The 16,190-nt window shown below is 40.6% G+C and overlaps 1 protein-coding gene across 1 annotated transcript in view; it reads right to left on the bottom strand.

The window, feature by feature from the left end:
• The window catches only part of RPGRIP1 (RPGR interacting protein 1), a 54,323-nt gene extending 38,583 nt beyond the window's left edge, over nt 1–15,740 (bottom strand). The window contains 11 exon segments of the mRNA XM_047075414.1: nt 5,523–5,661; nt 6,483–6,686; nt 6,994–7,178; nt 8,700–9,042; nt 9,520–9,671; nt 9,833–10,285; nt 12,312–12,462; nt 12,927–13,070; nt 13,526–13,686; nt 15,504–15,678; nt 15,681–15,740. Coding sequence (XP_046931370.1) covers nt 5,523–5,661; nt 6,483–6,686; nt 6,994–7,178; nt 8,700–9,042; nt 9,520–9,671; nt 9,833–10,285; nt 12,312–12,462; nt 12,927–13,070; nt 13,526–13,686; nt 15,504–15,678; nt 15,681–15,740 — 2,167 coding nt within the window.
• Between the last annotated feature and the right edge of the window lie 450 nt (nt 15,741–16,190).

Genomic DNA, 16,190 nt, shown 5'->3' with positions numbered 1-16,190 from the left:
CCCTCTTTCTGCCCTCCCCCACTTACTCTCTCAAAATAAATAAATAAACTTTAAAAATTAAAAAAAAATGTAATGTGCAGAAGCTGTTCTTCAATAAAGACTAAAGAATGCCAACCTGACCCAAGTTGGGTAACTTTTTAGTCAGCCATTCAAAGAAAAGAGAGGCATGGGACTGAAGACAGCTTTTGACTCCCGAATGTCAATGAAAGTCAAATGGAACTTACTGAAATGCAAAGCACAGTCAGATGAGAATAAACCCTTCTGCTCAATGAAGGAGATGGTTTTGTACTGTCTTTTTGAATCTCAGGAAGAACAGCTTGTAAAGGATGCAATTGCCCACATCAAGGAAATGTCACTGCATTTGAAAAATAAAATGGACATCATGCTGACATTCCACCTTAAGCATTGCCAAAACTTGTAGAAAATTTTGCTATAGAAGGTATTCCTGGAGAATGACACTGCATCAGAATCAGATGCTCAGGTTCAGAGGTCCCAGAATCATCGACAATTGCCTCCTTTCTGGATGGACTTTTGTTTCATGTATGGCTCAAGTGAGAATCTGATATTTCTGGACATCAGTCAGATCTTCCTTAGTACCTCACCAACAAAGATTCTCTGTGAAAAACGTATGCTACCTGTTATCTCCAGAAAGTGGTCCTCAAAAATATTTCTCTAGCTGCTGCTTATTGGAACTTCTGTCTTGCCTTTGCTGGCCATGAGATCCAATGCATCTGGTCACTCACAGAAATGACCAAAATGATACGCTTTCCTATTGTGTGTGGTCTTGAGACACCTAAAATGTAATCCATACTATATCAGGTTGGTTTCTTACTATTCCACCATTCATCAATGAGCTGGTTTCTCCTTCTTGAAATCAACCAGTCTACGGCATGCTTGAACCTCACAACAAATGAGCTCTTGGATAAGCGTGTCAATTTGCTGTACACAATTTAGAGATACCTAAAGTGTTTCCTGCAGAGGTTGTCACAGGACAACGTCACCTCACAGTAACCTGTGGCAAGAAGCTCTTTTGTGCTCTGAGCATCAACCAGAGGCTGACACACCTATGCTGGGACACCTATGGGATGAAACTTCTATGTGAGGGCTTGAGTTACCCCAACATAAACTACATACTCTGGTGCTATGGTGCTGCAACATATCCAGTGATAGCTGCAATCACCTATCAAAGTTTCTCCAACAAAAATCAAGCCAAGTATGTTAGCTTGTATGTTAGCCAAGTATGTTACTGACTCACATAGTAACTACTACAGTTCTTTGTAAGGCTTTGAAGAAACCACCATGTAATCTGAGATTTCTGTGGTTGTGGGGATGTGCCATCACTTCTTTCAGTTGTGAGACCTCTTGTCTACCCTCAAAAGCAACAGAACCTGATCATGCTAGACCTGGGCCAGAGTTCCCTGGGAGTATAGTGGAGTATAGATGCTGTGTGAAGCCTTGAAACTTCAAAATCGCCCCCTCTGGACACTCAGGTTGAAGACTGATGAATCCGATGCTCAAATCCAAAAGCTCCTGAAGGTCATTAAAGAAAGCAATCCACAACTCACTATTGAAGGTAACAACTGAGAGGCCAGAAAAAATAGTCCTTCTTCTCATGATTTCATTTTCTGAATGCAGATGTGAATTTCACATATCACTTTAAACATTGCCTCTGTCTCCCTTCTTTATCTTCTCCTACGTTTGACTAAACATAGCTTAGATCCTCTCATTTTATCCTTTAGGTCTCTTTTCTCTTCTCTGTAGAGTCATTCATTCTGTAATAAAGTGATTGATCTTTAAGGTGATGGTGAACTTTCTATGAGCTTTTTCAAGTAATATTAGTTGTTGTGCCAAATGTTATTTTAGCTTTGGTTTTGCCTCTGGCTTACATAAAATATGTACAAGTCATTTAAACTTGGTCTGGATGAAATGTCCATCTCTCCAGTATCATGAAAAAAAGTAAAAAAAAAAAAAAAAAAGAAAAGAAATAAATAAAACTGGAAATCTATTCTCTCTTAGTGCTGGAGGTCAGAAGTTCAAAATCAAGGTATTGGGAAGTCTATGCTCACTCCAAAGGTTCTAGAGGACATTTTTCCTTTTCTTCCCTTGCCTTTTCTAGCTTCTGGTGGCTCCAGGCATTCTTTGGCTTGTGGCCACATCATTTCAATCTCTGCCTCTGTGGTTACACTGCCTTCTTTTCTGCATGTGTCTCTCTGTGTGTTCACTCACATAATCCAAGCTGATCTCTACAGCTCAAGATCTTTAACTTAAGTACATCTGCAAAAAATCTTTTTTCAAATCAGGTAACAGTTACAAATTCTGGGGTTCAGGACATGGACATACCTTTTGTGGGGCTACCATTGAACCTACTAGATTATATATTTAAATTTAAATGTATTTTAACCTCACAAGCTGATATTTTTGCTTTATATAGTAATGTAAACTAACTCATATTCTTTGCTTTTCCTGGTTTGTTACACCTTTGTGCTTCCTTCTGAGATAATTTTCCTTCAGCCTAAAGGACAACCTTAAAATGTAGCTTGAAAGCAAGCCATCCATTTTGGTTTGTCTTTAAATGTCTATTCTGTTTTCATTCTGGAAGAGCATTTTTGTTTTGTGGAGAATTCTTTGTTGGCAGTTATTTCCCTTTGGCATATTGAAGCCACTGGATTCTGACTATAGTTGTAGCTATTGACAAGTCAGTTGTCCATATTATCAATGGACCATGGCAATCTTTTTCTTTTAAATGGATGCACTTTTTTTTAAGTTTATTTCTTTATTTTGAGAGAGATAGAGAGTAAGTGAGTGAGAGTGTGGGGGAGGGGCAGAGAGAGAGAGAGAAGGCGAGAGAGAGAATCCTGAGTAGGCTCCACACTGTCAGCACAGAGCCCGACATGGGGTTCAAACTTATGAACCCATGAGATTATGACAAGAGCTGAAATCAAGAGTCAGATGTTAAACTGACTGAGCTACCCAGGTGCCCCAAATGGATACTTTTAACATTTTCTATTTGATTTTATTTTTGCATTTTTACTATGTAGGATATGTTTAGATGTAGATTTTTTTAATTTTAATTTTTAAGTAATCTCTACACCCAATGTGGGGCTCAAACCCACACCCCAAGATCAAGAGTCACATTTTCTACCAACTGAGCAGCCAGGTGCCCCAGATCTGGATTTTTTTTAAAACTTATCCTACTTGAGCTTCATTTCATTCAATGCTAATATCTTTCACTAGTTCTAGAAAACTCTAAATCATTATCACTTTAAATATTACTTTTGCCTCCTTCCTCTTCCATATCTAATTGAACATTGCTTAGACCTCCTCATTTTATCCTTTATGTCTGTCTTCTCTTTTGTATTTTCCATCTTGTTGTCTCTCCTTGTTTTATTCTAGTTATCTTTACCAATTCTCACTTCAGTTGTATCTAATCTGTTTTCTTTTTTTAAAATCTATTTTCAACCCATCTATTCCTCCACAAATTTCTATATTGAGCAGTTCTATAATTTCTATTGATTCATTTCCAAATATGCAATGTATTTTGTAAACATTTTGTGATTCAGACAACCCCCCCACAAGTCAATACCAAAATTATTAAGTTAAATTTGATGAGGAATAACGTATTTATGTAGTCTCAAAATAACATCTCACAGATTACTTAATAATTACAAAGGCAAAAATTATTAACTTTATGATTAAAAACCTGGCAGATGCTTTCTTAACCAAGTGATAAAAATTAACACAACATCATAATAATGGGACAGACATCATGTATCCCCTGATGTGATGCAGTGAGAAGGACATAATATCACTTTTGTGGTACTCTTGTAAAAAGTTCATAACCTGAATCTAATTACAAAGAAACATCAGACAAATCCAAATTGAGGAACACTCTACAGAACTGCTCATTTATACTCTTCAAAAATGTCAGTATCAGGAAAGGTGAAGACAAGGAACCGTTCCAGATTAAAGGAAACCAAAGAGTAATGACTAAATGCAATGTATGATCCTGGGTTAGATAAAGGTTAAAAGAACTGTGATAATGGACCTTATTGGGACAACTAGAAAATTCTGATAATGGACTGGACATGAGGTAATATGTGTCCATGTTAAGACTGCATGCTTGATAACTCTACTGTTCATATAATTTCCTTACTGAAATACACAGAAGTAAGGGGGCATGAGATGTACAACTTGTTCTCAAATGCTTCAGAAAAAATGACAAAGCAGTAAGTGGGAAAATGCTAAAAGTTGATGAATTTGTCATGCAGCTCTTATGTAAGTTTGAAATTATTTTATTTTTTAAAAATTTAATGTTTATTTATTTTTGAGAGAGAGAGAGAGAAAGAGAGAGATAGCACAAGCGAGGGAGGGGCAGAGAGAGGGAGATACAGAATCCGAAGCAGGCTCCAGGCTCTGAGCTGTCAGCACAGAGCCCAATGCGGGGCTTGAACTCACAAGCTGCGAGATTATGACCTAAGCCAAAGTCGGTTGCCCAACCAACTGAGACACCCAGGAGCCCCGAAATTATTTTAAAACAAAATGTTTTTAAAAACTTACAACCTTAATGTTTTCATAGCTCCAGTTCTTTGTTGCAATTTTAAAGTTCAGCTTTTATCTCCATGAAGCCGATAACCACAGCTCTTGCCCAGGCCATGTCTGATAATTCCAGTATCTGGAGTCCTGGTGGTCACTGATCAGCCCTGTGTCTCTAGGCCTGCAAGTGCCCAAACCACAGTTCTTCCTCTCAGCCTCACCATTCAGAGGCTCAGAACGGTGCTGCCTTCTGGGTCCTAGACCAAAGTAGGAATTTCTGCCCTGAGCAGACATCTGCCTATGCTGGCAGACAGCAGACTGAGACTGCATCCCATTTCCCTGTCCCAAAAGTCCACCAAAAGCATGGTTCTGTCTGTCCACTGCTTTCTCTAGACTGACAACATCCCAGGGCTACAGGAGTTTCAGCTCACTTCCCTGAGCTTCAATCATCTCCCTCGTCAAGGCTAGGTAATTCTTCCCTCTCTTCTTATTGACTATATAATGCTTTTAAGAAACGTTAAGATCTTGAAAAAATATATTCACTTCAGCATGTTAGCTGTCATCAATGAGAGTTGGTCTGAATTATCTAGTTTGCCAATACTATAACCTGAAATCATGTCTACCTTGCATTGTAACACAAAAAAGCCTTCCCTTAATTTAAAACATTTTGGATCAACATCATAAATGAGCCAACCACACTCCTTCTATTTCTTTGTAACCATAATTCACAAGATATACTTGTTAGGTAACTAAACTGGCAAGCAAACTAGCTTTAAAAATTCCAGCCTTCATTGGCCTAACCAGCACACCTGTAACATAAAACTAAGCTTAGAGTGTTCAATACTAATTTTCCATGAAAAGTTTAGCAATGCAAGATGGGGGGGGGTAGTAAATAACAGGCTTGATAAAATAACCCAATGATTAAATAGGAAATTAGATTTTAAAAAGACAATGCCATTAAAACAAACAAACAAACAAATGGACAATACCATTTACAGGATTCAGGGCTTCTTTCTGCATTGGTACTGAATGGGATGATGTCATTTTCTCTTCCTTTTGCTGATTTTTCAAACCATCATCTATGGAGCTCTTGAGCCCTGAGAACTTCCATTCAGTGTACTTCACCTGCTTCAGAATAAAGACAATTATAATTACAGTTGGCCCTTGAACAACATGAGGGTTTGGGGCACCAAAAATCTGTGTATAACTTTTGACTGTCCCTCCCAAAATTAACTACTAATAGTCCACTGTTGACCAGAAAACTTACCAATAACATAAATAGTCGACTAATACATCCTATATATATTATATACTATACTCTCACAATAAAGGAAGCTAGAGAAAAGAAAATGCTATTAAGAAAATCGTAAGAAAGAGAAAATACATTTGCAATACTGTGTTTACTGAAAAAAACAGGGATGTGTTACAGCTCAAGTCCATGTTGTTGAAGGGTCAGTTGTGTATATAATAATAATTTCACAAAATTAGTAATTATATGTTAATACAATTACACAACTCATACAAGATGATTGTAATATAACAATATATAATATTTAACCATATAATAATATATATTTACAATCTCCTATATATATTTTTAGGTGCTACATAGTAACTTTAATCCAGCTTCCTATGAAGAAAAGACAGTATCAAGCATATAGTAGGTGTTCAATAAATACTTGTTCTTTAGCTTACTTTCACTACAGTTGAGGTGGACTGCTAAAATTCTAAGCATAAATTGCAGAGTCCATAAGCTGCTGAACTAAATTACAATGAAATGAAGTGAACACTTCAGAGTTTTATTAAACTACTTGTGTTTGAGGAAACACATGTTAGCCACAAAAAGCCATGATAATTGCTTATCTTGGGTGTCTGCTTCTACTTGAGAATAGTATCTCTGGGGACACTACAACTCATATTTTAATTCTGCAGGGTTTCTAAGGCCTTACTTGTAGTGTATTTCCAGTTAAGATGTTACGACTAAGATACTCCATTCTGTTCTTTCCTTGGATGCTTGTTCTTTTACCATGTTTTCTTCTTGAGTAGCTTGCAACCTGGTGTTCCCTTTCCTTTCTTTCTCCCACCTGTGGAGGTTTTCTCTTAGCTTGATACTGGCCAGCTTCAATGGGAATCTCACCAAATGCCATCAGGTCCTAAACAGAAGTATCAGAGACAGCCTTACTAGATGAGAGTTTAACAGCCTTGATACTCAAGAAAGGGATTTGTGAGCTAGCATTAGACTTCATTCCTCGCCTGCCACAGAGCTGAGAGGTGCCATCTTTCTTTCCTCCCTGTAATAAAACCCAGGATCCTTCTCCATCAGTAGGTGGCTCATGACATTGCGAGGGATGCAGAATAAGTTTGCTGAACACCTGACATTCATGGAAGGCATTTCTTTTACTACAATTTTAATACCATCTTCTTCAAATATGTTTCACAGGATTGGTGGAGATCTGCTACCTGGGGGAGAAAGGAAGCTTTTTCCTCTTCAGATGAGATCTCTAAACTGTCCTTCGTGGTATTCTCCTCAGGCTGAGTTTCTGGTTTCAGGAAGCTCTCTGGGGGTAGGTAGAAAGATTTCCAGTCCAATTGCATCTCAACAAATCCACTGGGGTTCCCCACAGGGTCTGTGAGGTTAAAATCACCTGAAACACACACAGACATTAATAAGATCTGATCATATGAAGTAGACAAGTGAGTATTTATCAGCACCTTATCCATTCCCCATTTTGAATTTTACCATAATTTGCTTGTCATGAATTAACATCCATGGTGATAATACACTCAGAAGTAACATAAAATACCAGTGAATATTAATATTCTCTTAGAATGTTTACTTCTAATATTCACTTAGAATATTTGTAGGGGAAGATGGGAGTCTCCAGGTTTCAGGAAGGGATAGTCAAAAGACGTATGGAAAGGTATAGCTTGCTTGTCCTCAGTCACCTAGCCAATAAACATGACTAAATTATTACTATTACCAAATGCTTGCCAGGCCTTAAGCATACCAAAGAAACCATTATCTACACTCAAGTGGTCCCTATTTCTAAAGTAACAAAAGCCAAGAAAACTTCAGCAAAATCGCTATTTCCAAATGCCAGGCTTCTGATTTGTAACACTGATTACTTTAACAGATGGCTCATATTGCCTCTTCCTTTGGCAAAAGGTAAGTTATAAGCAAAAGTATCAGCTTTTCGTTTCTTCCTTCCTTTCTTTCTTTCTTTCTTTATCTTTCTTTCTTTCTTTCAGCTCTTGTAGTACTGGAAGGAGGGAGGACTCACACATTTTCTAGACTATCCAAAAGCTTGTTAAACATAGCTGGTACTAGCTATACCCATCCCTACTTCACAATGGGAGCACAGACATCCCTGCCTCATCCTCCCCCCAGTACTGCAACCAGAGAGGTGACCTTTCCTAAGTTCACCTCAGTTCTGTATTGGGGGGAAAGAGATCCAAGAAATTTACCTTTTCTATGGCATGGCATGAAAGTCTAACTTGTGTTTAAAAGAAGCAAGGGAATTACGAGAGAGTATTAAGGACACAGTTTATAATCTGATATCCACTCTCATGTGCTGAGAGACAACAGGCCTTAAGTAAACATAAATCCTGAGAAGCACGATCGAGTCAGAAAAGATTTGTTAGAGACGGACGCATGGACTTTAGGTTGGTGGGTCTACCCACTTAAGAATCTTGCTTTTGTTGCTAAAAAGAAGCAGAAGAAGCAATGTTTCTATAGGATTAGTGGGGATCTGAGTCTTCTGCTCTATTGCTCTTGGCAATACTCTAAAATCCTCTCAGCAGGTTTTTTTTTTATTTTTTTATTTTTTATTTTTATTTTTTTTTATTTTTTATTTTATTTATTTATTTCTGAGACAGAGAGGGACAGAGCATGAGTGGGGGAGGGGCAGAGAAAGAGGGAGACACAGAATCTGAAGCAGGCTCCAGGCTCTGAGCTGTCAGCACAGAGCCCGACGCGGGGCTCGAACTCACAAACCATGAGATCATGACCTGAGCCGAAGTGTAGTCTCTCACTGGACTGAGCCACCCAGGCGCATCTCAGCAGGTTTTTAAAGAGAGACTGTTCCAAGCAGGTAATCAAAGAAAAGTAGGACAGGAAGACAACACTGGGCAGAGAGCATAAAGATGCGATAGACTTGAACTCCCACCTTTAATGGATTTGTTTTGTGCGAGAGGAAGCAAGGGCACTTGGACTTGGCCAAGGTACGAGCCAGGCTCTGCATCTTCATCATCAAAAACGTAGACAGACAGGGCCTCCCGCCTCAGATATTTATCCAGGTCAGAGGTCACAAGCACTGGGAATCGAGCCTGGTCTCTAAAGTGCGGATTGTTACTGGCTGGAATGATGGCAGTGTCGTGGTCAGAGAAGGTGAAGAAGCGGTACATGACGTATGGACTGGGCTGGGTTCCCAGCCGCCGACTCCGGAGGCCATAGCATCTGATGATTTCCACCCGCAGCTCATTCTGATGCTTCCAGGTCTCCAATCTGGACTGGAAAGATGTTGGTCTTGGATGAAGGAAAAGGGCGGCCTGAGAGAGTTGTTGTGGGTGAAGCCCAGCACCCTTGATGAGGAAGAGCTATGACCTAAACTGCTGTAGAATCCTGACTGGGTCCCAGAGAAACCTAATGACATTCGCCTGCCTGTAAAGTGGCTCTGGAAGATAGTTATTTGAAAGAGGTGCTGGCACTCAAGCCTTATCTTAGAGAAAGGAACAGAGAAGCTATTTTGTTCACAGCAGGGAGAGGCAGCTAGCTCTGAGGGTATGATTTCATTTCAAACCCAAGCTTGACCAAGGGAAGAGTTGTGGCATCACAGCCACAAGAGTTCTGGATTAGTTGTGGCATCACAGTTTTTCTCCTTCATTCACATTCAACAAATACTTATTGAGAGCGGAAGACTGAGCTGTTCTCCTGAACTGCTTGGCTGAGGCTCCTCTGAGATACATGGGCACATCCTTTTTTCTCACCTTATCTTCCTGGGCCTCCAAGGCACCAAGCACATTGGCTGACAGGTAGGCCTGAGCCTTCTTTCGCTTATTGCATGCCTGTAGGCTGGATCCTATGGGGAAGCGCAGCCTCATCCAGTATTCTAGCACCCCGAAGTCTTCTCCACCAGCTCCTGGGTAGCAGAAAGTATGAAACGCATGGAAGACACAGATGGTGTGGTGAGGATTAAGAACAAGGCAGAGGAAGAAAATGGGAAATGACCAAAAGACCAACTATAGGCTTTGGGAAACTCTGCATTAGTCCTGGGAGCTGTGGGAAGCCGACAGCACTTACCAGTAAGTATGGTACAGCCATGGACCCTCTCCACAGTCTCCAGCACCCTCTCAAAGTAAATCCATCCAGCTGCAAGCGTGTGGTGCTCACTGGCTACAGCCTGGTGTAGATCAAGCCGGACTGAAGCCCCATGAAGGTAGTTCAAAAAAAGGGAATCTGTTTCTACCACATACTGGGAGGTGAAGTCATAGAGGGGCTGTGGCCCCACAGCTAGTGGGGTACAGTGGGTTTCAAAATCATAGAAGGAATAAGTACAGAAAGTAGTAGGTTGAGTGTCTCCAGCCTGATCCAGGGCAGCAGACTTCAGAAAGGCTTGGTGGATGTGCAGTTCAAAAAGATTCTCACTCTGATGCAGCAGAGAAATGTCTGCTTCATCATCATCTCCATGGGCTGGCAGTGTTTGCAGACATAATGACAACTGTCGGGTGCCGTAAGCCACATCTTTGAGCTGTTCTAGAGGGAAAAGAAAACTGCCTATCCATTAAAGCACAGAGAGCTCCTCCTCAGGGTAAAATAAATTGGATGGAAGGAGAATAAACACCATGATGAAATTCCAAGTTGTGATTATTTCAAGACACCATGTGATTCAAAAGGAAAAGAAATAGAATGACAAGTAGGAGCTTTGAATTCTGATGGCTAAATAACCCAAGGCCTGCTTTGGAGATAAGGTACAGAACGAATGACTGGAGAGTAAATCCTAAGCTCAGGAAAACACTGGAGGCACAATTTCATCTGCAGATATCATTGTTTTATCTTACAGAAAGGTCCTCTGAGTTAATTGGTAATTCCAACAGAGAAGTACTTGAAACACAAAATATGAGTATTTCCAAAAATTTGGGATACGGGCCATCAAGAGAATACCGAATTATAGTCATAGTGCCTATTACATTACATTGGGTTCCACCAAGAAAGTATTCCCATTCTCCAGCCAGATCAGTCACAGGAATTTTCATTCTGTTAAAAGTTTGTTTTCATAATAAGAAGGCAAAAAAAAAAAAAATCCACTTAAAGTCAAAGAGTAATGTAGTAAAAAGTTGCAGAGGAAACTTACTGGAAAGAGGTTGAACTACTGTCAACGGGATCAAAAGATATGTAAGACAGTCTACCAATTCTGTGCATTACCTCCTATGTCCAACCAATCAGAAAATTTGATACACAATCTGCTTCAAACTGGAGAGTATTTGAATCGTCACAGGGTATCAATGGTGAAAGTCCTATATTAAGAGTTAAAGTAGTAGAATAAAAATATTTTGAACACATCAAAATGTCTTCGTGCCCAAAATAAATGGAATACAAAAATTAGACTAATAGCTTCTTAATTGATAAGATTAACACAACTAAAATAAAATATATTTAAAGTTTTGTATTACATGACCCAGGGTTAATAATTTTAGCATATAAAGAAATTCTACAAATGAATAAAATACTATTAAGAAACAGGTAAAGGACAGAAACAGGCAATTCTCAGAAGAAACAATACGAATAACTGCTAAACATATGAAAAACTCTTTGATCTTATCAGTAATGAAAAAACTGTAAGTTAAAGCAAATGAATCTTTAGAAGTAGATAAGAGTATTTATCCTGAACTGTCTCAGGAGAAAGATCCTGAATCTGAAAGACATGAGGATTTCAACCCAAGGGGAGGATTTCCTTTGTTATATGGCAGTGACTTTTTAACAGACTCACCTGGCCTGGATAAATCATGCCCCAGCATGACCCACCTCCCTTTACTCTAGTTCCGTGCTCATTAAGTAACGTGCTTACTGATTTCCAGAGAGAGGACTTCCCTGAACAGTAGTTCCAAATATTCTCATGGCAGCAATGAAATAGACTCTGTCATAAAATAATAAGTGAACGATCTGGTTTAAATATCAATCTTTGGTGAATTTGGTTAGTGTGAATCAGGTCTCTCAAAATGGAGTATAATAACAAAGCCAATATTCTTGATATGTGAGGCTGAAGCCAGCTCCTGGTGAGCAGTGACTGTACTAAATATAGGAAGTATCACACTATGAAATTTGCCCAAGTGTCCAGCCAGCTGCCCTGTCATGTCGACATCCTCAAACTGCTACAAAGAATTTACAGACTTTTGGAGAGAAATCACAGAAAAGGATGATGCAAGATGAGTGATAAAGCTCTGGATAGGCCTGGGTTGTGGAAACACTCTTGAGAGAGGAAGTGTGTTATGCCACCGTGAGGGCCAACAGTGATGTGCTCTTAATTCTCAAAACAGATTCAGCAATTGCTGGGCCCCACTGAAACTCTTCAGAAAAATCAGAGGAAGGCACTGACATGATGGAGGAAAAGAAGCTGCTAACCATGTATTAAAACACCAAAGATGATGGGATAAAGAACAGGAGAGGTGGCATGCACTACATTCCAAGACACAAGAGGCAGCCTTCCAGGCAGGTGCACAGAGGGAGCACAGGCATTAGCTATGTGACAGGTCCAAGACAAGAACAAAGGACTAAGACTTGCCGGATATTGGAAGGCCATGGCTTCTCAAAATACCTTCCAGCTGATTGATACGATCGTTCTTGAGGTCTAGCAGTTGATTCAACCTCTCCAGCTTTTCCTCATGATCTTTATTTTCATTATCGGCTTTTGTCATCATTGCCTCCAGTTCCTCCTGAAACAAAGAAACAAAAAATGTCTGAACTTTTCTATCTCGGTGACCCAGCACCAAAGAGCCCAGATAAAAAGGTGGCACTTGCTGGGTAAAGGAGACTCCACTATCTCCTACACGGGGCAGACTGAACCACAAGAAAAAGTCTTGGGTTCATCACAGACCCCTTTAGGACCAGTTGTGGTAACAGTGCCATAGGATAATAGCTTCATGATGCTGGGAAAATTTCACCCCAGAACCTTCATACCTGCCATTTTCATTAGCTGGCCCCTTCACCAGTTTCTATTGCCAAGGTGCCATGGCGCTGGTGTGAGCACTCAAGTACATCAAAGGACAGCACACTCTGTGTTGCACAGAGCAGCATATTCCCTTGCAACAGCTCTGGAAACTTGGGCCCTGCTTCATGCCCAGTGTGGTCCTCACGTGCCCATTTATCTAGCCCCTTCCTGTACCACCTTTTCTTGCACCTGATAACACACGTTGATTTTGCGCTGGAGAATAAGCATGTCTCTGGTCTTTTCTAGTTCCAGTGTGGTCTCTGCGTGCGACACTTGCAATTCACTCAACAGCTGGGACAGTTTCTTTTCTTCTTGGTTTTCTGGTTCACATGGCTATCATGAGAAAAGCATTGGTAAAAGGGAGTATAAATATGATGGGCACAGAAATAATGATTCTCATTAAAGCAGTTGTTGGTAATAGCAAAATACCAGCAGCGGAATCTACTCCCAAAAGTAAAAGAGGACTTATGTCACTTCAAATGGGCTTTCTCCTCTACTTCCACATGCTCGGTAGCAGCAATAAGTTACACAACCTCTGATGGCTGTTTGCTCTTCAGCAGATCATTTCAAGTCCTCATCGGAAAAAGCATTCTAGATGTTATAAGCTGTAAAGGGTGGAGAAAATGTGCAGAGCTCATGAAGCTATCTGTGCTCTCAGCCTTCTCACATCCTTCTCAATACTATCCTCAATCAGGACATGATTTTTCAGCTACTTTTCTGATCTCTTCTAGGGATGTATGCCAGCCATCCATCTGTCCAGGGAACTTGCTTGATTAAACATCTCTTACCTCTACCTGAGTGGTCTCTTGCAATAGAGCTGGGTGAGTGGCTGGTTCAGACTGCCTGTCAGGAGACTGGGAAATTAGGTCTTGACTTTGGAGGATCTCTTCGTCCTGCTTATGCTTCTGAAGCAGATGGGTGACTTTAAGACACAGATTCTTGTTTTGCTCTGGGGGAGAAAAAATCATCCGGAAAGGTGAAACCTGGTGGTTATCGGTAATCATGGTTAAAGTTGGACCAAGCTCTAATTAAATTTTCCCACTAATGTTTAATTCATTTTATAAATTTACCCTTAGAGGAGCAACTCTCTCTTATTTCTACAAAAGGGTTCTGGCTTATTGACCCAGTAAACTGAGCTGACACCCGGGACTCTAAAAACAAAACAAAAAACACCTGCAGAACTGTAGCGACCACCAACAGCAGCAACAGCAGCAGCAAACAGAGCCACTTGACTGTCTTAAGAGAGAGCAAACTTTTTTTTTTTTTTAAGTAAGCTCCACACCCAATGTGGGGCTTGAACTCACAACCATAAGATTAAGAGTTGCATGCTGGGGCGCCTGGGTGGCTCATTCAGTTAAGTGTCTGGCTCTTGATTTTGGCTCAGGTCATGATCTCACATCTCCTGAGTTGGAGCCCTGCATTAGGCTCCATGTTGATGGTGCAGTGGCTGCTTGGGATTCTCTCTCTCCCTCTCTCTCTCTCTGATCCTCTAAAAATAAATAAAGAAACTTAAAAGGAAAAAAAAAAGTCACATGCTCTACCCACTGAGCCTGCCAGGCACCCCTCCAGTGCAAACTTTTTGATAGCACCAGCCAAACCAGTATCTCTCCAACTCCTCCTCAACTCCATTCTGACTTCTCTGCTATGGGCTCCCTGTGGCACCCACCTCCACTTCTACCCCCACCCTGATGTGGAGGGAGGGAGAATAGGCATTTGGGCATTTCTGTGTGTGTTTGTTTGGGTGGGTGGATGTGGGTGTTTTAGGGAAAGGAAGTGATCTGTGTTTAGTGTGATCATTTCATTATCATGCATTAGAGGGGGAAGATTATTAGATTAGCCCAAAGCCTTTACAAGATTTTATTTGTACTTTGTACAAACTACAAAGTCCTTAGCATGAACTGAGCTTTATCTTTTTATGATTCCTGTCTCTATCTTTCTTGATGTCGTATTTTTTTCCCTTCACTCTCTTATGTGAATGTACTAGAATCTGATGAAATATAAATTTGATACTAAATGTCAAGGTCCAGCCTAGCAAAAAGAAGTGAGACAAAGGTCTCTTTGACAGTATTTAAAAATCTTCCCAGCAACTATCTACCATGACCTCAGAGTTAAGACAGGGGGAAATGGCAGTGGTGACCAAGAGCAGTAATTTGCTTCTCAATTTGAGCTATTAGGTACTAAACAAAATAAAAACAAGGCTCCCAATCACCTCTAAAATGACTGATAAGAATAAAAGGCAGAGAAATTCATTTTCAATACTTTCAATAAAGTGAATGTTTAAAAACGTGATAAATTTAAGAGTTTTCGGGGCACCTGGGTGGCTCAGTCGGCTGAGCATCTGACTTCAGCTCAGGTCATGATCTTGCGGTTTGTGGGTTCGAGCCCCGTGTCGAGCTCTGTGCTGACAGCTTGGAGCCTGGAGCCTGCTTTGGATTCTGCATCTCCCTCTCTGTTCTTCCCCCACTTGCACTCTGTCTCTCTCTCTCTCTCTCAAAAATAAATAAAGATTAAAAAAAAAATTTAAGAGTTTTCATTCTCCCAAATGAAAACGCATTACAACTGAAAATATATGCATGTGAGGCAGATGTCATGCTTTCTTGATTGTGAATCTGATCTGAGTGCCAGTGTTCGTATTCTAGTTATTCCTGACCCACACAAAAATACGATTGGGTGAGGGGATACTAGAAATGCTGGCCCAAGCTCCCTTCTCCCACACCAGACATAGAGGATGCCTCATTTGAGAAAGGTCTTCACAGCCTGACCTACCTTTCTCTCTGGACAGCTGAAGTAAGACTCTTCTCTTCTCCTCCAGCTCAGCATCCAGCTGATCCTGCAACTGAGAGACTTTCTGCTGTAGCTGTTCTCCCACAAGCTCATTGCTCCAGTGAGGCTGATTACTGCTGTCCAGCATGCTGAAAATGGGAAGCAAGAAGCGAAGGGAGAGTTGTCAGATAAATACTCAAAGGTGTGTGATGTGACGTCTTTAATGCACAGTTTCAGCATCTCCTGGGCCTAGCACATCATTCATTCCCCTACATGTTTTTTCTGTCCCTGGTTTCTCTGTAACTGTCATTTACCAACTGCCTTGGAACTTTTGGGGCCCTACTGAGGAGCTCCTTAGTATCACTTCTGTTTAGGTCTTGGATACCCCACCGAGCAAAGAACCCAAGTCACATCTATTTCCCAAGGAACTTCTCCAGCATGATGGCTTTCTTTAGGTGCAAAACTGTGTACTAAGACATTCTCAGGCCTGCTCAATTAAAAATGAGGAACAGGAGCGCGTGGCTGGCTCAGCTGGAAGAGCATGGGACTCTTGGTTGCAGGGTTGTGAGTCTGAACCCCACATTGAGTGCAGAGATTACTTAAATAAACTTTTTTTAAAAATGAGGACCAGAGTCTCCTCTTTTCCTTACTCCATTCCTCTATCTTCACCAATGGCTGGTCTAGAAAATA

This window comes from Lynx rufus, unplaced genomic scaffold, assembly GCF_022079265.1.
Source record: "Lynx rufus isolate CCGP_SWC_20201006 ecotype Redwood Valley unplaced genomic scaffold, mLynRuf1.p SCAF_13, whole genome shotgun sequence".
Taxonomy (NCBI): domain Eukaryota; kingdom Metazoa; phylum Chordata; class Mammalia; order Carnivora; family Felidae; genus Lynx; species Lynx rufus.
Note: the sequence above shows the minus strand (reverse complement) of the source record. Positions and strands in the feature narration are given on the sequence as shown.